The sequence below is a fragment of the Quercus robur genome, chromosome 6 (assembly GCF_932294415.1).
Source record: "Quercus robur chromosome 6, dhQueRobu3.1, whole genome shotgun sequence".
In the NCBI taxonomy this organism is placed as follows: Eukaryota; Viridiplantae; Streptophyta; class Magnoliopsida; order Fagales; family Fagaceae; genus Quercus; species Quercus robur.
In genome coordinates, this window is record NC_065539.1 from 1,794,081 (window position 1) to 1,818,869 (window position 24,789).

The window sequence follows — 24,789 nt, forward strand, 5'->3', positions numbered from 1 at the left end:
AAAACATGAATTTTCAAAGCATTTTCTTGTACTATAAATGAGGTTTTTTTCCCCCTCCATTCAACATACATTCATACATATAACATCCAATGTAGTATAATTTTTTTTTTTTTTGAGACAAACAAACACAAGGGTGGAAATGTAATTCTAACACAAAGGTAGTACACATATTTTACTAACTATACTAGACTTTAACTATCAAAAAATTATTGGTCAGTCTCAGAGTATACTCCTTCTCTTTCACATAGATGTGAGTCTCATGGTGGGTGGAATCTACTCTATGTGAGAAGGAGAGAGTATACTTCCGAAGTACTCAATAATAACCCTTAACTATCATATAAAAATTAAAGGATTTAAGTGAGAGAAGATCTTCTCTCAATGAATGTCAATTTCATATTCTTTTATCATTGTTAGTTCCACCAACTGTGATTCTTGGAAAAATAAAATAAAATAAAGAAGAAGCTCCACCAACCTCTCATATGATACTCCTCTAAAAAAAAAAAATCCCATATGATATTCATTATTATTATTAAAGATTTTTAGAATCATTACATTGATACTTTTAGAGTCACATTGATGATTTGGTATGCTTGTCACCGGAGATATTTGCATGATTGAAGGAGAAGAAATATAAATGAAAGGATGGGTGCAGCAACTTGATGAAGACATATATTTTAATTGAATTGATTCTGCTGTGTGCTGTCTCAACATCCACCTTTTATTCATTTCTTAAGTTCCTTTTTGGTCCCAAAGTGTTTGCTGCCTTGACCTATGTTCTTTTATTTTCTCGAGGAATGCTACTACCACAAACTATTATACAATATTTTTATAAATTATTAAAATGGTTAACTCACCTTGGTTCTCATTTGAGCACAGTACTAACATTACTTTTTCACTTAATAAGAACTACTCATTACATTAGCATTTTGTAAAAAATGTTATAAAATAGTTTATAACTCTAATATTTTCCTATTTTCTTTGCTTTTGACCCCGGAATTCACTTCTTAATGACAAAACTTCACAACTTAATTTGAATAATGTAGCAAGTCACTCTCACTAAATTGCAGAAAGGTTCGGCAACATATATAAGCTAAAAGTCTTGGCTATTTAAGGACCCGTCCCCTTAAGCCACATATTTATGCTCTTACCAAATTTTCCATTTCACCGCGTTTGCGTGGTATACTTTTTAAGCACACATTTTCAACTATGGCTGCGACGTGTTTTCTGATTGCATAGTCACTCCTATACCGAGTGAGGCCTCGTACCACATAAATATTTGAAATTTTCGCAAGTATAGTGACAATTCAGTTTGCACTTACCTACGAAGTTCCTTTTGTTTTTTATTTAAATTTTCTTGGACCGTGTTAGAATTTAGATTGATAAATTAAATGTGTCGGTGCAACTTGTAATAAGGTAGACAAAATTTTGTGTAAGAAGCTTCTTTTAAGATATTGAAGTACGCAAGACTTGCTCAAACGATCACTAAAATTAGGAAGATTTTTTTTTTTTTTTTGTTTTTTTAAAATGTTAGAAAGACATACTATTTTATAAATTTTTTTACAAATTACTGACGCGGTTAGTAATTATTAATAAATGAAAAAGTGATATTAATGATGGGTCTAAATGAAAACTAATAAAAATTTAGCCATATCAACATTTTGTAAAAATGTTGTAAAATAGTTTATAGATATAGCATTACTTTATATATATATATATATATATATATCTTTTGAGATAAGTTCTACATCCACAACATTATCACAATATTTTTACAAGAAGTTCTAGGTGATAAGTTGTTATTGGTTTTGTAATTATTTTTTTATCCACAGTAACGGGTAATTATTGGGTATTTTCGAAATATCATAAGTATGTACTTTCCCATCTCACATAACTTTGGGTTCCATTAATTAAATTTACGGTGAAACCCACAACTCATATAAGAATGGGAAGTATGTATTTATGATACTCCCGGAATATTCAATAATTTTCCACTAATAACAGCTAGTAGAAACTTATCACTTAAAATTTATTGTGAAAAATATTGTGGACGTAGCATTAATTTCTCATCTTTTAAATACACTTTAATGCATGATTTTCAAGACCTAATTAATGCTGTCGGTGCCAAGAATATCTATGTGTATTCCTTTTTAAGTTAAAAAAAAAAAAGAAATTAAAAATTCTTCGCTATGCCTTTTACAACCTGGAAAGCATAAAAAATTAAAAATAATTCTTTTTAGAGTGCTAGAGAGTTCCTGTGGTTACAAATGAATTCGCTAAACACGAAGATTTTGTAGAAGAGTTAAGAGTTTTGTGGTCAATTTACAAAGGCCTTGTTAGTTTAAACCATTGTTAATAATTTATTCTATAGTGAAAATTTCTGAATCAGGGTAGGTTTTTTTACTATATATTATTATCTTTTAGTTTTTTTGAATTGATATAAAGCTCCAATTGTTGTTTATCTCTTATAATAAGTAAGATGATCTGTTAACAAATTTAACTCTTCTTTTGGTATGTTTATTATTAAGTTTTTTTTTTGGGTAAATTCCAGAAAACACCCCTGAGGATTGGGTTAATTACAGTTAGGTCCAAGATACTTTGAAAATGACCAATTTGGTCCTTAAAAGACAAAAAAACCTTTACACCGTTATCCCTCTTAACCCTCCGTTACACTTTTCTTTTCTTGTCTTCCTTCCTCACAGACCTACTCTCCCTCTTGGTGGTTCCTTTGATTCTCACAGCCAAAACCCCACTCTCCCTCTCTAACCTCAGATCTGCTACAACCACCACCAGCCATAAAACCTAGCCAAACCATAGCATAAAGACCCAAATCCAAAAAACCTTTAGCATCCTCCACTACAAATCCAAAAAACCATAGCATCCTCCACTGCAAATCCACCCCATACCGGAAACCACCACCACCACCACCACCACTGAAAACCACCGCCGGCCAGAAAACCCAAAGAAAAAAAAAAAACCCCCAAAACCCAAAACAAGCCACACAAACATCAGATCCCACCACCACCGCCGGCCACAAGAGCCAAAGAAAAAAAAAACCCACAAACCAACCACATCAGAGCCCACCAAAAAAATCATCAACAAACCAAAACCAACCACTAGAAAACGCACCACCACCGCAAAAACCACCTAAACCACAACTCACAGCCACCAAACCCATGCACCACTATGAAGAAAAGAGGCATGGACGAGAGAAACAGAGGCTTGAGAGGGAGGAGAGTGGATCGGCTTGCAGAGAGAGAGAGAGGATGAGAGGGAGAATGAGAGGTATGAGGAAGAAGAGAGGAAACAGAGAGACAGACAGGATTGAGAAAAAAAAAAAAAAAAGTAACGGAGGAAATAAATATGGTAATAACAGTGTAAGGGTTTTTTTGTCTTTTAAGGACCAAATTGATCATTTTTAAAATATCTTGAACCTAACTGTAATTAATCCAAACCTCAGGGGTGTTTTTTGGAATTTACTTTTTTTTTTTTTTTTTTTTTAAAGAGAAGTATTATAAAGTCATGATTATAATAATATATATTTTTACCATTTAAAACATTTAAGAACATTATTAAAAAAAAAAAAAAAAAAAAAAGCATATATTCACTACCTTGGCACCATGAAAATCATTTTAAACAAAGTAACTAATCTATTACATTTTAGTTAATTCCTACTCAAGCATGTGACCAAGGGTCATGATATGTCTTTGAGTTCAAATATTAAAAACGATGATCCAATGTTGATTCGGCTCAAATACTATTTAAATCTTATTGTTTGAAACTATAATATATTTTTTTCTTATAAGAGAAACTACAATATTTTTAAGTGAACATAAGGTTTAAGATCATGTTGTGACTCGATCCACATAAAGCATGCTCTTCTTTATTTTATTTTTTGATAAGACATGTAAGGCATCCTTGATATGGGATAGATGATGAGTTCAAACCTTAAAAACAATATATGATATTGATTTGGCTCAAATACTAAAAACAATGATGTTGATTAGATTCAAATACTATTAAATCGTTTTTTTTTTAATGAATATTAAATCTTATTGTTTTAAACCACAAGATTATTAAGTGAATATAAGGTTTAAAATCATGTTATGACTTAATCCACATAAGCCATGCCTGATACTGGATGAATTATGAATTCAAAGCTTAAAAACAATAATAAGACATTGATTATGCTTAAATATTATTACTTCATGTTGTTAAAAACTACAAGATTAGTAGAAGGAGTTAAGATTTAACTTCATGATAATGACTTATTACTCAAATCCACGTAATATAAGAGGTTCCCAACAATCTAAACCCTTTTAGGTACATTGATTAATTTCAAATGGAAAAAAAGTCTAGGATTACGTAATTTTTCACAACTTTTTATCACAATTTTGACGTGGCAGAGACTAATTGGTAAAGAAAAAATAATTGATCTATATGTAAATGATAGTTAACTACTCATAATCTGTCACATTAGAACTGTGACAAAAAAATTGTAAAATAATTTGTAATCTTACAACTATTAGAACTATTGATTTCAAATGGTGTGGGGTTCAACCAGAACGAGTGTCTCTTATAGAACCCACCCACCTCTGGAAGATATTTCTAAATACCAAACGCCAAAATAAATATAAAATAGAGTACTTGGCTTGGCTGACCAAAAAAAATACGACCAAAGATGAAAAAAACACACGTCGCAGTACCAACTTGTACTATATGACCAATCTCTCGTGGAAAAATATGTATGTCACCGAAAAATTATAACACAATTTGCTGAAAAAAATAAAAAATTTGTGGACGAATAAAATTGGCTGAAGTGAACATCACGTGGATATATCTCCAAAAGAAGTTTCTCTCATCTGTCTCTCTTTCTCTGTCTGCTTCCTTAATAGTACTATTATATTCATAATCACATTTAACAAGACCTTTCTTCTTGATCAGCCACAAGAAAATTAAGCTAAGAAAAAGTTTTGGTTTTCGGGGAAAGAAATTTAAACAAAAGCTTTAAATGCGAGTTGGTTGATTTGTTTTTTGTTTTTCTTGTTTATTTTTTCCTCCATTCTCTTTTCTCTTAAGCACTAAGCATACCCATCCATCTCTATCTCCATCTCTTTTTTTGTGTATATATAAACATTTTATATATATATTGGTCCATTTAAACCAAATCTTTAAGATCAACCAGACCCCAGCCATAGAAAGCTTTTATCTTTGTATAATTCCCGACCAAGACAATGGATTTTATTGCATACCCATCTCTTTTTTCTTCATCTTCTTCATCTTCGTTTGGGAATTTCATTGAAAGGGTTAGAGAAGCTTGCCATTTTGCTGTGTCTGCCATTATTGGGAACATCTTCTCTGCGATCTTCACCTTCTTCTTTGCATTAGGTTGGTCTCTTTTTTTCTCCCTCAGATTCTCTTTATTGTTTCATGTTTTTCTATGAATTGGCATTTGATTTTGTTTCCTGAGGTGGGTCTTGCAAAAAGATTGGATTTTTGGGCTTGTTTTTGTATTGATCTGTTAATCTCTGTTACCATGATGAATTTGCTTGTTCTTATTTATATAGTTTGTTGTTTTTCACATTTGGGTTTTGATTCCACTATTGAATTGAATTGCAAAAACTAAAATTTAGAATTCATTGAAGACAGAAATGAGTTTTTTTTTTTTTTTTTTTTTTTTTGGAATAAAAACAATATATAGGTATTGGGTACATGGTATGTTTTTGTTGGATTCTGATTAGTATAGTTGAAGAGAACAGGTTTAGCGTGTGTAGACAAAGAGGTGCTGGATTTGTTGTCCTTTATCTATATTCACAATACATCCATAACTAGGAGTTTCCTTCAGTATTAAGGGATGAATTAAACACCTTCATTTTTTAATGATTAATTACCTATTTGTCCCGGAAGGGTTTGAACACAAGACCAATTTCTCTGATACCATGATGAATCACTAATTGTCTCAAAAGCTTAAGCTATTAAGAAATGGTGAATCTAATCTTTTAACCATTATTCTAGCACTGAAAACTACTTGTTTTCCTAAACTGATACTAATGGAAAATGGGCATTTGTCTTGGCAGTGGGTACCTTGTTAGGAGCTATGACTGGAGCTTTGATAGGCCAAGAGACTGAAAGTGGGTTTGTTAGAGGGGCTGCTGTTGGAGCAATATCGGGAGCTGTTTTCTCCATTGAAGTTTTTGAATCTTCTCTTGTTCTTTGGCAATCGGATGAATCCGGTATTGGGTGTGTCCTCTACTTGGTGAGCAATTTAACTTCCATCCTTATTGTTGATGTGATATGGTGTTAGTTTAATGAAGAAAGATTTGACAATTTTTTTGTTCCTATTTGGTTTCCAAGCTCCAATTATGTTGCAAAATCTATCCCCAATAACCCAATTCATGTTAAAATGGTACAGATTGACGTCATAGCTAGCCTTCTAAGTGGGAGACTTGTTCGCGAAAGGATTGGTCCGGCCATGTTAAGTGCAGTGCAAAGTCAGGTAATAATAATGCAATGCAAATATTAGTCTCTGACAGAGATGTGCAGAAAATTAAGCATGGATTTTTGTTGTTTGCTTACAAATTCATTGTGCTTAATCAGATGGGTGCTGTTGAAGCAAGCTTTGATGAGATCCCAAACATTTTTGACACTGGTGGGGCTAAAGGATTGCCTGGAGATTCAGTTGAAAAAATCCCAAAGATCATAATTACAAGCAATAACAATGTAGATGCTTCTGGAGAGAGAGTCTCTTGCTCAGTGTGCCTTCAGGTTCGGCCATAAGTTTCGTCTTTTCTAGCTAACCTTTGCTTTATCATACCCAACTTATGAAATATGTTTATCTAATTGGCATTGTGCATTTCTGCATATTCAGGACTTTCAACTCGGAGAGACGGCTAGGAGCTTGCCTCATTGCCATCATATATTTCACCTAGCTTGCATAGATAAGTGGCTTCTTAGGCATGGTTCTTGCCCACTATGCAGAAGGGATCTGTGACTTTACTCTTGTAAATTATAAACTGAAGAAAATTTCTTTTATTATTTATACAGTTCTTAACTTTTTAGGGCTTTTGCATTTTGTTCAATATATGGTTACGTTGTCACTCTTGTAGTTGGAGCCTACCACGATGTGAGTTGGATCGTTGTACTTAATTAGTGATCATGTATAAAAATTTTGAGTTACAGACAGTTCTTGTTGCTTCTTTGGATTCGCAGCCCCTTCCTTACTCACTCTTTCTTGTTGTTGAAGGTCTTTGATGATTAAACCCAGGTCTATTACTTAAGGATGGTGGATGGATCTTTAGTTTTTTTTTTATTGTATTGAGAATCTGTATATGAAAGGGCTAGTAATCTAAAACTAACCAAGATACCATTCACTAGCCAAACTGTGTTGTGATGTGAATAGTGCCAGTTTCTATGATAGCAGTTACCAAAATATTATTTTGTCCGGAAGTATTTGATGTAATTTAAAATTTTTGTTCTTGCCATAAATATTGTGGTCATCTTCAAAATGCTTGAGCTAACTTTGTTGGTTATATTTATCATGTTCTCAACAATACTGCTCCTGTAGAAGCGGCTATTTGTCCTTCATTTATGAGACTGTTGTGATAAATATGATGATGATAGGCCTATATTGGGAGTACGCAATTGAGATGGCTCAGATTAGGCATGTTTGGAGATTGATTACAGGTAACAGTGTACCAAGTCAACAGGATTTAAGCATCTTTATTGTATACTTGTACCACTACCGCCTCCCTCTCTTCATTTCCCTCTTCATCTTTCTTTGTAAATTCCAAGTTGACCATTAAATATTACTGCTTGGGTGGTGAATGTTGTGGTAGCTCACCCAAGTGGATCATCTTAACCTTTTAATATTCTATCACCTACAACATACTTACTCTTAACACTTAGTTATGGTTCAGTCAAATTTCAGAGTCCCTCCTAATTATGGTTCATCTTAACCTTTTGATCCTAATTCATTTAATGGATGAATCATGCATATTAGATAATGCCTACCTAAGAGAAGTTTGTTGGATCCTCAGGTAGTTCAGCTGTTCTTGCTCACGTTATTTCATTAGTGAATTCTTAGTGTATTCCACTGGTGACCCTCAATTGATATGTAGAAGGATATATTATGTAACTTTTTGTTAATATTACACAACTTAATAAATTTTAATTGGACTAATATTTTAAAATTTCCACCAATGATTTATGCGTTTCCGTTTAATGCACAAACCAATTTTGTATTATTAAGTTGTTATTTACTATTCAATTTAAAAACTCATGTTTTGTTTATAATTTCATTTTTTTTTTTTTTTTTGAAATTTAACATTGTATAGATGAGATAATTACTGGTATTTGATTGTATTGAAATTTTGCATGCATAAAAGGTATAAGGAGAAAATGTAATTCTATGGCGAATTTGTCCAAATAAATTATTATTAAATTGTGTAATATTGTCAAAAATTACCCCAAGTGTAACTTAAATCTCGCCTCATAAACTTCATGTTAATTTGATATTATTTATTTTCCAATCCATAAACTCATGTTTTGCATATAATTTTAAAATTAAAAATACTTGAAATTTAAACTTTTTATGATAAAATAGTTATTGATTTCTAATCATCTTGATATTTTGTAAGTATGAAAAGTATAACAAAACAGTGTAATTCTAGATTGATTTGTTGAAATATTCCTTTAAAAAAAAAAAAAAGAATGATGTAACGTCATTAAGAATTAGATCAAGTGTAACTTGAATTTTTTTTTCTTATAAAGGAAGTCATTGAATGGAATAAGGTAAAGTATCATTATTACGTGTTAGACTTGTTGGTAAATTAGAGTCCACATAGAGGCAAGAAAGTCTCATCTTACCTGTTTAATTCTTATTTAGTTCCCTTCTCAAAAAAAAAAAATTCTTATTTAGTTCATTCTACTTGTTAAGGCTTCATTCTTGTCTGACATTAGGGATGGTGAAAATTTCCCGCCCCATTCAATCCATCCTACCCACTGGCGGCTCCACGTTAAAAAAAAAAAAAAAAAAAAAAATTGTTATATATAAAATTTAAAAATTTTATGATTTTTTAACCTTAAAAAAAATGTGTGACCATCCTAAATTTTTTTAAGCTCAATATAATTAAACTTTAGACAAAATTTAGCAACAAATTAACTTAGTTGTACACTAAGGCTACAACTTCACTCGATATTTTTTTAATGGATACGAATTTTGGCAAATCCATAATTAGATTACATTTTGTTTTCTTATATCTTCCATGCTTGCAAAACTTTAAGAAGATCAGAGATCAATAACTTATGTCATCAATCAAATGTTTAAATTTCGAGTTTTTGTAGTCTAAAATTATACGCAAAAAATAAGTTTATGGATCAAATAGTAAATAACATCCGATTAACATGAAATTTGACATGTGTTTAAAGAACATACAATTCAATGGTTAGATTTTCAAAATATGTAGCCATGTTAATTTGTTTAGTGGAAGTTGTAATCTTAAACTACAACTAAGTTTGTAGTCAAATTTTGTTCCTCTTAACAATATAGAGCCCTTACAAACAAAAAGAAAAATCCAAGAAAATTTTTATTTAACTAAAATTTTGAAAAAGATTTAGCTTGCAGCATTGATAATGAGATTAATTATCATGCAACAATTTCAATTTTTTTTTTAAACAAAAAATCGTAGAAGAAAATTGTAACACTTCATATATTTGAGTTTTTTTTTTTTTTTTTTGCTTTCATTTTTGGTTGTTGTCAATATATGAATTTATCTTTTTATTTAATTTTGTTTAATTTAAGTTTCTTCATGATCACCTTGGAAAAAAATTCTGAAACCACCACTGATCCTACCTCGTTCCGCCCCACATAGATTTTTTCCACCTTGAGTGATATGTATATATAATTTAGTTTATTTTTATGCAGTGCTTTTTTATAAATTAATTTTTATACATATTTTATTATCATCTCATAAACACTTGTTTGATTTCTCATGGCACTCTCATTGCCACCCCTCCCTTTTCTCTCTCATCCTTATCTCATTGGTGATAGGGCTACCTAACTTGTAATTAGGGATGAAAAATGCCTCCACCCTATACACCTCCATAAGTACTTGTCCTGCTCTGGTCCTGAAAAGGGGATGGAACAAGGATAAAGCACCCATGATCCAACTCTGTCCAACCCTGCGACCATCCCAATCGAAACTAACTATTGGAAGAAGGGATTTAAATGTAGAACTTTTGTACTAGAGCTTCTACGATATAATGTTTACTTGACATTGTTCTAGAAAGTAGAGCTTTAATTATAAATTTTTAGCATATAGCTTTTGTGATATAAAGTTTTAACTGAAGAGCTCATTAGTATTTTGGGTGTTTGGCAAACTATAGTGAAAAGTGTTTTAAAGTTCTGGATCCATAAATCATGAGCAGTGAATTGGAAAGTTTTTTTTGCCCTCATTTTTGCTCAAAAGAGCTTTTCAACTTAAACAAGTATTTTGAGGATCTGCATTACGTAGTGCAAGACAAACCTTTGGAGGTTTAACTGTAAAACTCTGATGTTTTTAGTGCGTGGCGAATTAACAGTGTATAATACTTTAAAGTTCTAAATTTATAAATTATTAACAATTAGTTGTAGACCTTTTTTTTCTAAAAATTTCAGTTTTAGGCTTAAAATTAAAGTCGTTTTTAGTTTTAAGGACCCTAAAGTTCTTTTTAGAATCCGTTTGAAAATAGTTTATTTAGCTGAAATTAAAATTTTTTTGCTGAAAATACGATAGATAAAGCTAAATACGATAGATAAAGATAAAAGTTTGCTGAAATAATACAATGAGATTCATGAATAGTATCAAAAAGTACAATGAAACACATAAATAATAGCAAAAATAAACAAAATAGTAAAAAAAATTGTCCAAAAATAAGCTATCCCAAAGGCAATCTTAATGGGTCACCAGGCACCTTTTTATTATTATTATTATTATTTATTGAAGTGCTTTTTAGTTCTAAAAGTTCTATCAGTATAATTATGTCTGACTTTAGATATAATAAGTAAATAAGGTAGCCCAGGGTATTTTCCATTTAAAAACATAGCTTTCTAATTTGTATGTATAAATAAAGGGAGGGTTCCCATCAAAAAAGAAAAAAAGGGAGGGTTATGTAAAAAATATTATTTTAGGATTTTTTTTGGGTATTTGTTAATAAACTATTTTAGGAAAATTTTAATATTACTTTTATAAAAAAAAAATATAAAAAGTTGTTAAAAAAATTAATTACTTTTTTTTTTTTCAAAAAAAATTTCTAAAAAAAATTTCCTAAACCAATACCCTATCCGTTACAAAAGAAGAAGAAGAGGAAGAAGAAGAGCTAAGCCATGGTCCAAAATTTTTTCTACTTTCTTAAGTATATAGAGCATTTTGTGTTTTTTTTTACAAAATATAAATTCTACTCTAACTTAATCTAAGTGTATATATGTGTGAAGCTCCATTATGAAGACTTGAACCCCAACCTTTACTCCCCATACCTCATAAGCACTTATACTTGTGGAGTGACCATCGCATCAAGAGTGTGCGGTGATAGAGCATTTTGTGTTCTAATTCCTCATTGGCTTGAATCTTTACTTTCTCTTTCGGCACTTTATTAAATGAAGGAGACAACTTACCAAAAATTTGTGTGTCAATTGTCAAACCAACCGTGAGAAAACCATATGTCAATTTCCCACTAAAGTCTTCCAGTGATTTTCTTCCATTCAAAAGGCACCGTATCAATGTTACCGACTCTTTGCACCACACAACCTCTTTTCCCTAATTTCGATCCTTCCTGAGTCCCAAGTCCCAACTAGCACTTGAGTTTATTATTACTATAAGGATGGTATACTGTATACCTTCTCTTACATTTTATTTTTCAAAAATTTCCAAAAAAATACTACAAATTTTGTGATATAGAACTTACAAATCGATGTGTTACAAATCACCAAAAAAAAAAATTTAAATAGTAGGTTTTTTTTTTTTTTTTTTTTTTTGGATAGAGTTTCAACCAAAAAACCAATTGATTTTTTGTGTAGGCGAGAATTGAACTCCAAATCTCTTATGCAACCATACTTTACCAATTGAGCAAACTAGAACCCATAATTTAAATAGTAGTTGAAGTCTACTAATTATATTTATTGTTGCATCAGTTTGTAAGGTTTATATAATAAAAAAGATGATTTCCTTTTCAAAAATAAAGTGGATCATGTGATCCTGTCACATGCTACATGCATCAATTGAATGATTTTCGAATTGTGCCTTCCCTTTTAGGGAAATTTTTAGTAGTCATAGGTTCATGTGATTTTTCCCAATTGTCCCTTCACTTTTATTGATAGAAAATTAAGGGTTTCTCATGATCAAATATATATGTGTAAGAATTGTTACACATGAGTATTATTAAAAACAATTCCCACCCCTTTCACATATATAGATCTGTAGGGACTAGGGCCCAAAGTAGCGTATTGGACCTTGGGCCTTGTCCGAGGACATAGACAAGTTCGAGGAGGAATGAATAGCTACTAAGAGGTTCCTAGTTGAAATCTCACAAATGGGGTATGAATAGAAGGATATCCGAGGAGGAATACCTCCTCGGACACGACAAGTGTAGTCCAAGTATACACTAAATGTGCCCTATGAAAGTACGAGAAGAAAGGAAACTCAAAATATCTAAGAAAAAGCTGCTACCACCGTATTAAATGCACTGCAGTTACTTTTCTGGCCGCATTTATGTGAAGAAAACCTCTGAACAGTGCTGCCTTGGCTACCATAACTCACAGAAGGCTGAAAGGGGTGTCTAATGAGATGGGCACTCAAGTGTGGATTCAGATTATCAACAAGTGTAGGGTCAAGATGATCAGAAAGGAGCTATAAAATGTGGAAGAACCCCCATGAGAAGGGGATCGGAAAAACAAAAAGAAAACACTGTAACAATCTAAACTATCTTAGTATCCAACTGTGATCAATATACAATAATTGTGGCCTCCTCGGACTGAAAGTCCACAGACATCAATATCTCTTATTTGTGCTTGATTGTCTTTTGATCCAATACTAGCCGTTGTCCAATTCATTAGGACCCAATTCTTTGACCCATTCTCTGCAAATTCATTGTATTTGGCTCATTGGACCAAGACTCCATACATTTTGGGCTTAGGCTCCAAATTTTTAGCCCTACAAGAACCATAGAAGATATTTGTGGCTATGTGCCACACATTTATGCACTAACTCAATTGGGGTGCCTCCAATTACACCCCTTTCTAATTTGGCCATTTTAAGCTTTTCTCATGACCAATCACGTATGAATCGTTTTGATAATTGTTAAAACAATTCCTACATAATTACATAGAAAACAATTGTGCCACACATACGCTCTAGCTACAATCTCTAATATTAGGGAGATTTGAACCTCAATTGGGGAGATTTGTTGAACATCCAATTCCACCCCTTTCTAATTTGGCCACTTCAGAAGCCTCCCGGCTTTTTTGTCCTATTTCTCTCTAATTTGTTGGGGTTAGCATGTACATGTTTATATGTCTTGCCCATATATGAACTAACTCTAAGCCTATTCTCCATCGATGTCCATCTAATTAATGATTATCTTATAGTAATGTGGGTTTGCTACTAAAGGAAACCTATATGTTGTGAGATGCGTAGTGCATCTATTCAATGCAGAAGATACTTTCTCCTGAGCCTCATTATTGTTTCAGGATTGGGTTTATTCACATCTCTAACTTGTTAAGTCAGGATGTAGACAGAAAATAAGGATTAGATTTAGAAGGATCCTATTATCCTTTATTGAGAGGGGGAAAAAAAAAAACTTATTTCTGAGCCTATTAATTTGGTGGGAATGTCAAACAATGACTAAAAAAATTCAAACGGTAGATAAGCAACATTTCCATTTGTTTTTTTTTTTCAGAGATTTTTAACCTATGACGTCCGCTTTTGATCAGGGGCGGAGCCAGAAATTTTGGTTTGGGGGGGCCAAGTTGTAATGCTAATATATTAGTTAAGACAAACTTCTACACACATGTATATAAATTAATTTACTAAGAGAATTTATCATTTTCTAAATTTTAATGAGTATATAAAAGTCATGTATTTCTTCTATTAGACATGTACAAAAATTTATCATTTTCTACACAATTTAATTTGTTAAACCTCTTAAATTATTTGATTTTAATACAATTCCTTTTTCTTTTAAGAGCACCATTGAAATAACTCAAAATTTGGGAGGGCCAACTTCAATTTTTACATGCTACATTTTTAAAAATGTAAATAATATACATACTATAAAATAATTTTTTTAAATTTTGGGGGGGCCAAGTATGTGGCTCCGCCACTGCTTCTGATGATAACTCTTTATCATCAGACCAAGACACCAATCAGTTTTTGGTGTAGACGGGGATTAAACCCCAGATCTCTTATACAACCATCAGATACTTTACCAGTTAAGCTAACTGGAACCCACAACATTTCCATTTGTTTTAATGATTATATAATAATATCGGTTTGTGATTTTAAACTGTTTGAAACAGTCCAATAAAAATATAATTTTTTCTTTCTAGAAATGTAGAATTAAAAAAATATAGTGGCTCTAATTTGGAATTCGGTTCAAGCTTTTGGATGCATATATATCCTAGACCTAGTAAAAAAAAAATATATATATATATATATATTTTTTTTTTCCAGCTGGTCCTAAATTTAGCAATAGATTATTATTATTATTATTTAGTAACGTCGCTAAAAGTTATTTTACACCCACAAATCCCATATAAATACAAAATATAAAATTGATGATATGATGGAGACAAGGATTGGTGAACTTGTAGAAATTTTATACAACATCAAGTCCTACTCATTATGTGTCAGTTCTTAATGCAGAAAAGGAAGCATGATAATGTTAGGTCAATTTTTATTTGAGTATAAATACTTAAATTTATAAATAATTCATTGAATTTACAAGAAAGAATTCTATAATCCAAAATAAATAAATAAATAATCTCAACCACCCCACCCCCCCCCCCCCCCACCAAAATACTACCAAGTCAAAAAGAGTGAAAACAATTCCTTAACAAACCTTGTTTTGAGTTGGAAAACCTTAAAACCTAGTATTAAAAATAAGGTTAAAGTGCAAATAACCTAGTATTAAAAATAAGGTTAAAGTGCAAATAACATCCCTAAAGTTTAAAAGTCTTTGAATTTTATATTTTAAAATTTCAGAATTTAGATTTTACTTCATGAAATTATACTTAATTTGCATCAGCGATCTCTTTATTAGTTTTTTGTTGACGTGTCTATTAAGTGCCATATAAACTTATGAAGTATACTAATTGATCCAATTGAAACATGACACATGGATTTATCTACTCACGTCAAATTAAAAACCTAAAAAAAAAAAAACCTATTTTTAAATATTTGAAATAAGAACTAAAAAAAAATACAATAATTCCTTCTTCTTTTTTTCATTTTCTACAACAATTTTAGGGAACCCCAAAAAAATTTTAAAAATCAAACAATAAATAAGTTTCTAGGGACCCAAACAAATAGGCACTGGCCCAAATAATAATATGTTGCACATGCTGCTAATAGCAGGAAAATAAACAAAAGCAAAGCTTGAGTTTGAGTAAAAGTTTTCTCCAATGTCTAATTATTATTGTTGTAGGGATGAAGGGTCCAAGAATACTGTGCGCGCCGGAAATGCTCTAGTTCGACTGAGACTCAAGCAAGGGAAATGTTCGAGGGGCGTTCGGGAGGGCGCGCCTAGAGCTGTTCGATAGGATCTTCTCAGGGTTCCACATGGTGGGAAAGAAGACAGAAAAGGCGTGAGGATAGGGAGCGTCTGTGAGGAGAAGAAGAATCTAGCCTGGGAGAAGGATCGGACCAGACCCACCGAACGATGTTGGGTGTCTCGGGACACGGGCAGCGTGATGATAGGGACCGAGAGCTGGAGCAGTTGCGCAAACTGGTAATGGATCTGGAGTTGGAAGTAAGGGGTCGACGCCAGGAAAGGGACCGAAACCACCGGCAAAGGAGAGATGATAGCACGGGAAATTGAGGCGAAGAGGGTTCTAGCCAATCCGGTACCTAACGATTCCAAAACCGATCACCCTCTCGAGAATCACGCCGGTGCAGGAATCACTCACACTCCCGAGAGACACGTCATCACCAGAACCGTTCACGTTCGCACGGATACGACGACTGAGGATCGGATTCACCAGAGGAACGGCAACCCCACAATGCTGCCATAGGCGCCATGAGCCGAGCCTTACGAAGAGCTGCCCGTTCAATTTCATTGCCGAGTCGATTTACATGACCACCATTCAATTCCTACAATAGGAAGACGGATCCTGTGGAGCATGTCAGTCATTATATCCACATGATGTCCTTGCATGCACACAATGATGCGCTGATGTGTAAGGTATTCCCCTCTAGTCTCGGCTCTACGGCCCTGAGATGGTTCAATGGGTTACAAAAAGGTACCATTCGCAGCTTCGCCGAGCTGATCCAAGAGTTCGGCAGTAGATTCGTGACATGCAGCCAAGTGCCGCAGCCGATGGATGCGCTACTTTCCATAAAGATAAGGGTCGGTGAAACCCTTCGGAGTTACGCCAGTTGGTACTAGGAACTATACAACGAGATCGGTGGGGGAAATGAGAAGATAGCGGCAAGCACCTTCAGGATGGGGCTCCCCGAGGATTCTGAACTACGGGAGTCGCTGACGAAAAGACCTCCCGAGGATATGAGGCAACTTATGAGGCGCATTGAGGAGTATAAGTGCCTGGAAGATGATCGGATGTAGAATAAGGGGAAGGCCCCGTTACTCGGCAGATCTCGGCAGGGCATTATTCTGACAAAACCGAAAAAAGATTTTAGGATGCAGGAACCAGAGGCGCAAATTGAAGGAGTTAATGTGGCGTTCAAAGAGCCTGTGCACAAAATTCTAGTTCGGATTAAGAACGAATTGTTCTTCAGGTGGCCGAACAAGATGGGGGGTGACCCATCTCGGAGGAATCAAAACTTATACTGCACATACCACAGGGATAAAGGGCACACCACCGAGCAGTGTCGGGTACTAAAAGATCATCTTGGGCAGCTAGTAAAAGCAGGGTATCTGAAAGAGTTCGTAGTGGACTCCGTAGACCGAGATGCCGGCCAGGGTGTTCAGCAGAAAAGGAATCCCCCTCCCACCCCCGTTGGGAGTGATCGAAGTCATCCACGCTGCCCCCGAGAGATGCGGCCGCAGCTAAGGGAGTACTGACAGTGGCCTTTCGCGGAGGGAGAATCACACGAGAAAATGATGAAAGTTGGTCGGCTGACAATCTCTTTTGACGAGGAAGACTTGGAGGGGACGATCCAACCTCATGATGATGCGTTGGTAGTAACAGCTCGGATAAGTGGGTTCTTGGTGAAAAGAGTGATGATAGACCAGGGAAGCGGAGCTGACGTAATGTACCCTGGATTTGTTCGAAGGGCTCGGATTGAAGAGCCAGGAGTTGGTGAAATATGATACGCCGCTGGTCTCGTTTGACGGAAGAGTCATGATCCCCGAAGGTCAGATTTCTCTCTCGGTGGACATGGAAGGCAAGGAAGTAATGGTGACCTTCATAGTAGTCCAATCATTCTCACCGTACACTGCAATCCTGGGAAGGCAGTGGATTCACGCAATAAAGGCTGTTCCGTCCACCCTGCACGTGAAAGTTAAATTTCCCACCGAGTATGGAGTCGCCGTGGTACGAGAGAGCCAACGAGTGGCTAGGCAGTGTCTTGTCGCTGCGGTCAGATGGAAGGGCGAACAGATTTGACAAGTGGAGGCCACCGAAAAAGAAACTTTATAACAATTACAGAAGCCCCGAGGGGAAACAAGGGCGGACGGTGCCAAGGAGGTTTTGAAGGTTAAAATCTTTCCAGACACTGACAGGTATTTCCATTTAGGATTTCCTACTTTGGGTCGTTCTCGGCACAGAGACTCAAAGTAATATCCTCTCTCCCTTCCTGAATGACTGTTTTTTCTCTCTTTTTTCTGAACCTCTATTTCTTCCTCAGCTTCTCCTATTTATAGCTCTGAGTTAGTGGGGAGATCATAATTACTGCCATTGTTAGTGCAATTGAAGGTCCAATATTATCTGTTGTAAGTGGATGTTTAGGTGAGAGTGAAATGTAGCGATTATGGCTTTGGAACTTGGCTCCAATTCAGGTTAACATGCTCGGTAGTGATGTTTCCTGAACTGCCGAGCATCCTATGGTACATCCGGACAAGGTTTCATTGTTTGTTCGGGTAATTTATGCCGAGCATCGGTTAAGGGTCGAGGCTCAAAACTCGTAGTTCGTGAAGGTAGTTTCAAGCAGAATTTAAAGTGATAGGGTCGTGCCATTGGGCCTGAGTCCAGGGCCCATTTAGGTCTTGGGACCTCGTTGCCGTACAAATATATATTAGACCGCGGGCCTTGTCCGAGGACGTTTAGCTGTTCGAGGATGGTTAAACCTTAACAAAGACATACAAATAGGCACGGAAAAACGGGTCAGAATTTTTTGACCTGACCCGAATCTGATTTTTTTGACTCGAAACAAAAACAAGTTGACCCGTGACCCGACTCATGTTTTTTGTGTGGGTCAACCCGACCCAAACCCGAATCATTTAAAAAAAAAATTTGGGTAAAAAAATAATAAAATTAAGACAATATTGGTTTAATTGTTTGTTGTGAGTTTTAAGGAAACAATTGAGACATTTACATAATTGCATGCAAATTAATTGAAAGATGAATGGTTGAGCATTCTGTAATGAGTAAAGATTTTTAGATATTAAATAGCAAAGTACATGCCAAGATAATTTGGTTACAGTACAGTTAAAAATATAGATTTAAAATTATAAACATATGTGAGAAACATTCACAAGTGCGAAAATAATAAAGCCAAATTAACATAAATTATGAATGCTTAGACCTATTTTATAACAATTTATGTCCAAAATAAATGATTTTTCAAAATAAATTATTATATTTCCTAGAGTGTGTGTTGCTTAACAATGATATGATATTCATAAAAGAGACAATGTATAAATAAGTAAACAATCAAACTTTAATGTATATCTCAAATTGAAATAGAGTGCCAACCACAATTGACAATAGATTATAAAATTAATTTTCAAGATTGTAAATTTTTTATATGTTTTTATTCTTTGTCAAATGAATTATCCAATAAGTCATTTGTAATTTTGTTTTATATTTTGGGATGTTGATATTGTGTAGAAATAAAACTTGTGTATTTTTTTTACTTATCTTTGTGTTATTTTGTTTTAGATAGCAATGTTAGGATTTGTATAATTTTTAAAGTTATTGAATAAGTATTAATAAGTGTAGTTCATTCTTGATATAAGTGGTGAATTCAAAGTAATTTGTTGTATGACTTTTCAAATGGCAAATGCATGTTGTTTTTTTTATAAAAACAATTCATGTGAAAAATACAAGTTAATCCGACCCGACCTACAACCCGATTGACTCGAACCAGTTTTTAACCCGCTTAAAATGACCCGTTTTTTACCTACAACCCGTTTGACATGCAACCCGATTGACCTAACCCGAATCCGACCCACCCATTTTGCCATATCTACGTACAAATAAGTAAGTTATGGAAGGATTTTGGTCATAAAGGTTTGGGAAAGTAGTCCAAGGAGAAATGCCTCCTCGGCTAAGCAGAGTAGAGGTCAAAGGTTCGACTTGCCATCAAGAACGACACATCGAATAATTTTACTGATAAGGATAAGTATCAAGAAAGAATAGGACAAGGGGAAGTTGAGAACTATCTAGAAGAAAGCTGCTGCTACTGAATTAAATGCTCTGCAGCTAACTTCTTGACCGCATTTATGTAAATGTGATATCTGAATAGTAGTATTCAGCCTTACAGTTACCCCCAATGACTTCAGGAATGTGCTAATGGGACAAGGATCAAAGCCGGCGGTTTGATTTACACGTGGAAGGCTAAAATGAAGAAAAACATGGTAATATAAAGAAGAAAGACCCCCATTACTAGGGGAAAATCTGAGAATCTGTAAATAAATAAATAAATAAATAAACACTGTAGCAATAAGAACTATAATCAAGTTCAAGAGAATTATATACACGAACTACTCTCCTCAAACTTTATTGAGGAAGATTTTCCTTGCACAAAATTTGTTTATCTTTGTTTTCTCGTCATCTTTAACCTACTATGATTGTTGTCCAACTCATTGAAGTCTAGTTTCCAACCCACTCTCTACGAATTCATCATATTGGGCTCTTTGGGTCTTAGGTGGCGTTTGGATCCAGATGATTTGCGTTTTGCTTTTGCGTTTTCAGGTTTTTTTTTTTTTTTTTTTAAGCCGTGAATGTTGACTTTCTGCGTGAATAGTGCACCTGTGCACAGTTCACGGGACCCACAAATTTCACTTTTCAGTAACTTTTCATTAAAAATAGATCTCACGGTATTATTAACACATTTAAAAATTATTTTGCTACAGTATTTTCAATTTTCAGTTTTCAGCTGTATCCAAACGAACCCTTAGTCCTTTTACTTTTTTGGCCTAGGAACCAAAACGTGCCCTTACAATTGTGTTTCGTTCTTCTCTTCTATTACACAAATATATTTGCTAAAATGTATTTACCTTCCTCTATTTCTAGTTTTTCTTTGTCATTTCTGCTTATGATCTTTCTTAGCATGGTTTCTTGGCAAAATTTGAGAAATTTTTTTGTTTGTTTAGGTCCCTAGAAAATGTTTAAGAAAAAAAAATTGAATTATTTTATTTTTGGTTTTAGACTTTGATTTCTTATATTTCTAAAAAGTTTTTATTTTAATTATTTAAAACATTTTAGGCAATTTTGTCTGAAGTGGAATAAGTAAATCCACATGCCACGTTTCAATTGGATTAATTAATACACCATAAGCTTACGTGGCACTTAATTAACAGACACATCAACAAAAGAACTTATGAAAAGATACTAATGTAAATTAAGGGTGCGTTTGAATACAGCTGAAAACTGAAAACTGAAACTGAAAACTGAAAAACACTGTAGCGAAATAATTTTTAAATGTGTGAATAGTATCGTGGGACCCATTTTTAATGAAAAAGTTACTGAAAAGTGAAATTTGTGGGTCCGTGAACAGTACACGATGTGCTGTGATTGGTCAAAAAAATTTGAAAAGTCAAAGTTTGCGGCTACTGTTCATTGAACAGTGCATGAACAGTAGCCGCAAACCCAAAACGCGTGAAAAAAAAAAAAAAAAAAAAAAAAAAAAAAAAAAAAAACAGACAAAACGCAAACGCAGGGAACTTTCAGCCGAATCCAAACGCACTCTAAGTATAACTTTAGGGTATAAAATTCAAAAACCCTTAAATTTTAGTGGTATAATTTGCACTTTTTAACCTAAAAATAAAGAAATATAAATCCTTTTATATTACACACAAAATATATATATATATATATATAAATTAATAAAAAAAGAGCAACTGACTAAACTAGACCCGTATATATTTTATCCTATTTCACTTTTTTCTTTTTCTTTTTTCGTTTTTATAAGTCCTATTTCACTTATGAATCACTAGACAAGCATGGGGATTCAATGCCTTCTCGGGCAAACAAAGTATACATGCATGAATTTACGTAAAAGTATAGTTGTACATGTTCTCTTGGCCTATGTGCCGTCCGAAGAAAGAAGACTAAGTCACAAATGACATGGTAAACGACTCTGAAAACATATACTAGCTAACTTTGAAAATAAATATACAGCCGGCATTGTTCGTTAATCTTTATCAAACTACAATGTCCTCTGCTTAACATTTCCTACTATCTTTCTCTTCATTGAAGCAAATATTTCATACAAGTGAAAATGGAACAAAAGTGAAAAAAACAACCAAACATACAGGTTCACGAAGCTTTCTCTTTTAGGACACTATCAAATTTTGTAATGGCAATTAGACAATTTCTTGTAGTAGCTTCAGTTTCAGCACCACCAATTTTAAGTATATTGGTGGTTGCCTTATTTTGCTACTTATGCAAAAGAAAACTCTTTCCAATTCTCAAGCAACGTTACAAGAAGAAAGGTTAGTGACTTTTTGTGCTTCAAATTCTTTGTGAATTCTTTTTGCTTATAAATCTCAGTTCTGAGTTGGGAAAATGATGATTAGGGAGCTTGAAATTCGAGAATATATTGTTGCGGCGCTTCCAGTTGGTGGAGCTAGAGAAGGCTACCAACAATTTCAGCCAAGATTGCTTGCCGGGTTCAGGTGCATTTGGGAATGTCTACAAGGGGGACTTCGATGTAGAAGGAACACTAGCTATTAAGAGACCCCTTGCTGATTCTTCCCAAAGCGTTGAAGAATTCAGAAATGGTAATTAAGTTTCAATTCACACATGTTTGTTCAAAAATATATGAAAAAGTTTCAATTTCTTCCACCCCAGAAAATTAAGGCATGTAATTATTGTGTTTAGTGAGAACAATGCTTAAGACTATTTCACAATTTTTTCATAACTTGTTATGGTGGTAAGTTGTGATTGGTGCTATATCAATTTTATTTATCCGCTACTAATTGTACTCAATTACAACATGTTGTCTTTATAGCCTGGCAAAAGAAAGTTATTGTTATTTTATTTTATTTTTTTATGTCTTTATACTTGTTGATTATTTGTTGTGGTTTCTTGATCAGAAGTGATGCTACTTTCAAAAGTAAAGCACAAGAACCTTGTAAGTCTGGTGGGATATTGTGAAGAACCAGGTACGTAGATACAGTATCACCCAAAAAGTAAGCCATGCTGATTATATAATAAAGATGGAGCAATGACAGTTCAAGTAATATTCACAAAAAGAAAGAATGAAAAATATAATCAAGTAAAATTGTATCGAAATTGTAAATACATATCAAATTAGGCTGTCCATGTACAAAATAATACCCAAATATTGCCCCTTCTTTATTTTGAAAGCTTAATTTATGCCTTGAACAGGACCAAAAGGTGCAAAATTATTAGTTTATGAGTACGTTCCAAATGGTTCTCTGCTTGAGTAAATTACGGGTATGTTGAAGGGCATGCATTGCTACATGTTAACATTCCTAAATATGTTTATCTTAGTTGACTTCATATACTAATACCATGTAGGAAAGAGAGGGAGGAGCTTAACTTGGAGGCAGAGAGTAAACATAGCCATTGGAGCAGCTAAAGGTGCAGTCCTCATTAGACTAAAATGATTATAAACTGGCGTGATAATAAATGTCATTGGCAGCACGTCAACAAAAATAAATAAATTTCTAATTTTTTTAACATTAAAAATGCATTAATTTATATAATAAAATTTGTAATAATTGTAAAAATCGAAAACAAAGAAAAAAAATGGTGTTAATTAAGTTGGTTGAAAATTTTGCAGGCATTGCTCATTTGCATGAAGGGATTCAGCCTAGCATAATCCACCGCGACATAAAACCAAGTAACATACTAGTAGGAGATGAGTTCAAAGCTAAGGTTTCGGATTTTGGGTTAGTGAAGATGGGGCCTACTGAGGACAAATCACATGTCAGTAGCCAAATTAAAGGAACACCAGGATACCTTGATCTGGCTTATTGTATGAGTCTCCATTTGACCCCATTCAGTGATGTCTATAGTTTTGGTGTCATATTGTTGCAACTTGGGGCTGCACGACTTGCAATTTACTCTAATGGAAGGCTGTCTAATTATCATATCGTTGAATGGGTAAGTAATCGAAGCACCTATTTGTTCATAAATTTAAAAAAAAAAAAAAAAAAAAAAAAAAAAAAATCATTAAGGTGTTACTCTAAACCAATAACAAAAGTCATCTAATACATAAAATTAACATTTTCACATTACTTCTTGAGTTTATGTACTATTATTTTATTGTGATGACATATTTTTATTGGTGTTGAGTACTACATCAACTGTATTTTGAAAGTATCTAATAGGAGATTAGGATTGTAATTTTCTTGACAATTTAAGATAATCTCATATAATTCAAAGTTTCAATTAATTAATTTGTGTTTGACCACGCTTATTTGCTTAAAGGCGAGCAAAAAGTAACTTTAAGCAAATAAGGCAGCTTATTTTTTCAAAACTAGTCTATTTACTTAAGTCATTTTTTGTCTCGCCTTTAAGCAAATAAGGGCAACTAAACGGACACATTCATTAAGGTCTTAACCCTACTAGCTAGTTCCAAGTTCAAATAAAATGGGGATTGTGTCTAATGAACAAATTGCATGCAGGCAAGGCCTAGCTTAGAGAAAGGCAGCGTTGAAGAAATTTTAGATGTTAATCTTCTATCAGAGCCATGCAACATGGAGATAATGCTGAAGATGGCACAACTAGGCCTAAGATGTTCTGTGAAAGTACCCAAACAACGTCCTACAATGAACCAGGTGTGGCAAGAACTAGAAGAGGCCCTGCATTCAGTTGACAACTTTATAAGCAAACAGCCCTCGAGCGCTGCTCTATTATCAAGTGGCAGCAGCGCACCTTGTGAATCAATGGATAACGATTATTCTCAAAGCTTTGTGAGCTTAAATGGTGTTGGATTTCAGAGATTTCATGTAGAGATGGAAAGCTACTTCTTTCGAACCACTAGCTTAAGGTGTTTAGAGGAAAATAGTATTAGTGTCGAGTTTGATAAGAAAAACTTAAAAGGGAATACGTGATCATACAGAAGAAGACCTCAATTGAGTTTGTCATGGTTTAAGCTATCTCTCTCAACACAGGAAAAACTTGAGTGTATGATCAGCCTCAATAGCACCTATGCCAATCGAATTCCT

General features: G+C 33.8%; 1 protein-coding gene and 1 pseudogene across 1 annotated transcript; both read left to right on the forward strand.

Annotated features, from left to right (window-relative positions):
- The first annotated feature begins 4,849 nt into the window (after positions 1 to 4,849).
- LOC126690520 (NEP1-interacting protein 2-like) lies at positions 4,850 to 7,179 on the forward strand. Its single transcript, XM_050385710.1, has 5 exons — positions 4,850 to 5,385; positions 6,075 to 6,253; positions 6,410 to 6,493; positions 6,595 to 6,762; positions 6,866 to 7,179. Exons 1-5 carry the CDS (start codon positions 5,232 to 5,234, stop codon positions 6,986 to 6,988), a joined length of 708 nt encoding a protein of 235 aa, XP_050241667.1. The 5' UTR covers positions 4,850 to 5,231; the 3' UTR covers positions 6,989 to 7,179.
- Positions 7,180 to 21,947: 14,768 nt separating this feature from the next.
- On the forward strand, positions 21,948 to 24,675 carry LOC126689578 (probable serine/threonine-protein kinase PBL10; annotated as a pseudogene).
- The last annotated feature ends 114 nt before the right edge of the window (positions 24,676 to 24,789 follow it).

Excerpts from the sequence above, each read along its gene's own strand:
- LOC126690520 (XM_050385710.1), top strand. The coding sequence starts at position 5,232 with ATGGATTTTATTGCATACCCATCTCTTTTTTCTTCATCTTCTTCATCT. Across the intron at positions 6,254-6,409 it reads TTGGGTGTGTCCTCTACTTG|ATTGACGTCATAGCTAGCCT; the intron begins GTGAGCAATTTA and ends AAAATGGTACAG. Across the intron at positions 6,494-6,594 it reads TAAGTGCAGTGCAAAGTCAG|ATGGGTGCTGTTGAAGCAAG; the intron begins GTAATAATAATG and ends GTGCTTAATCAG.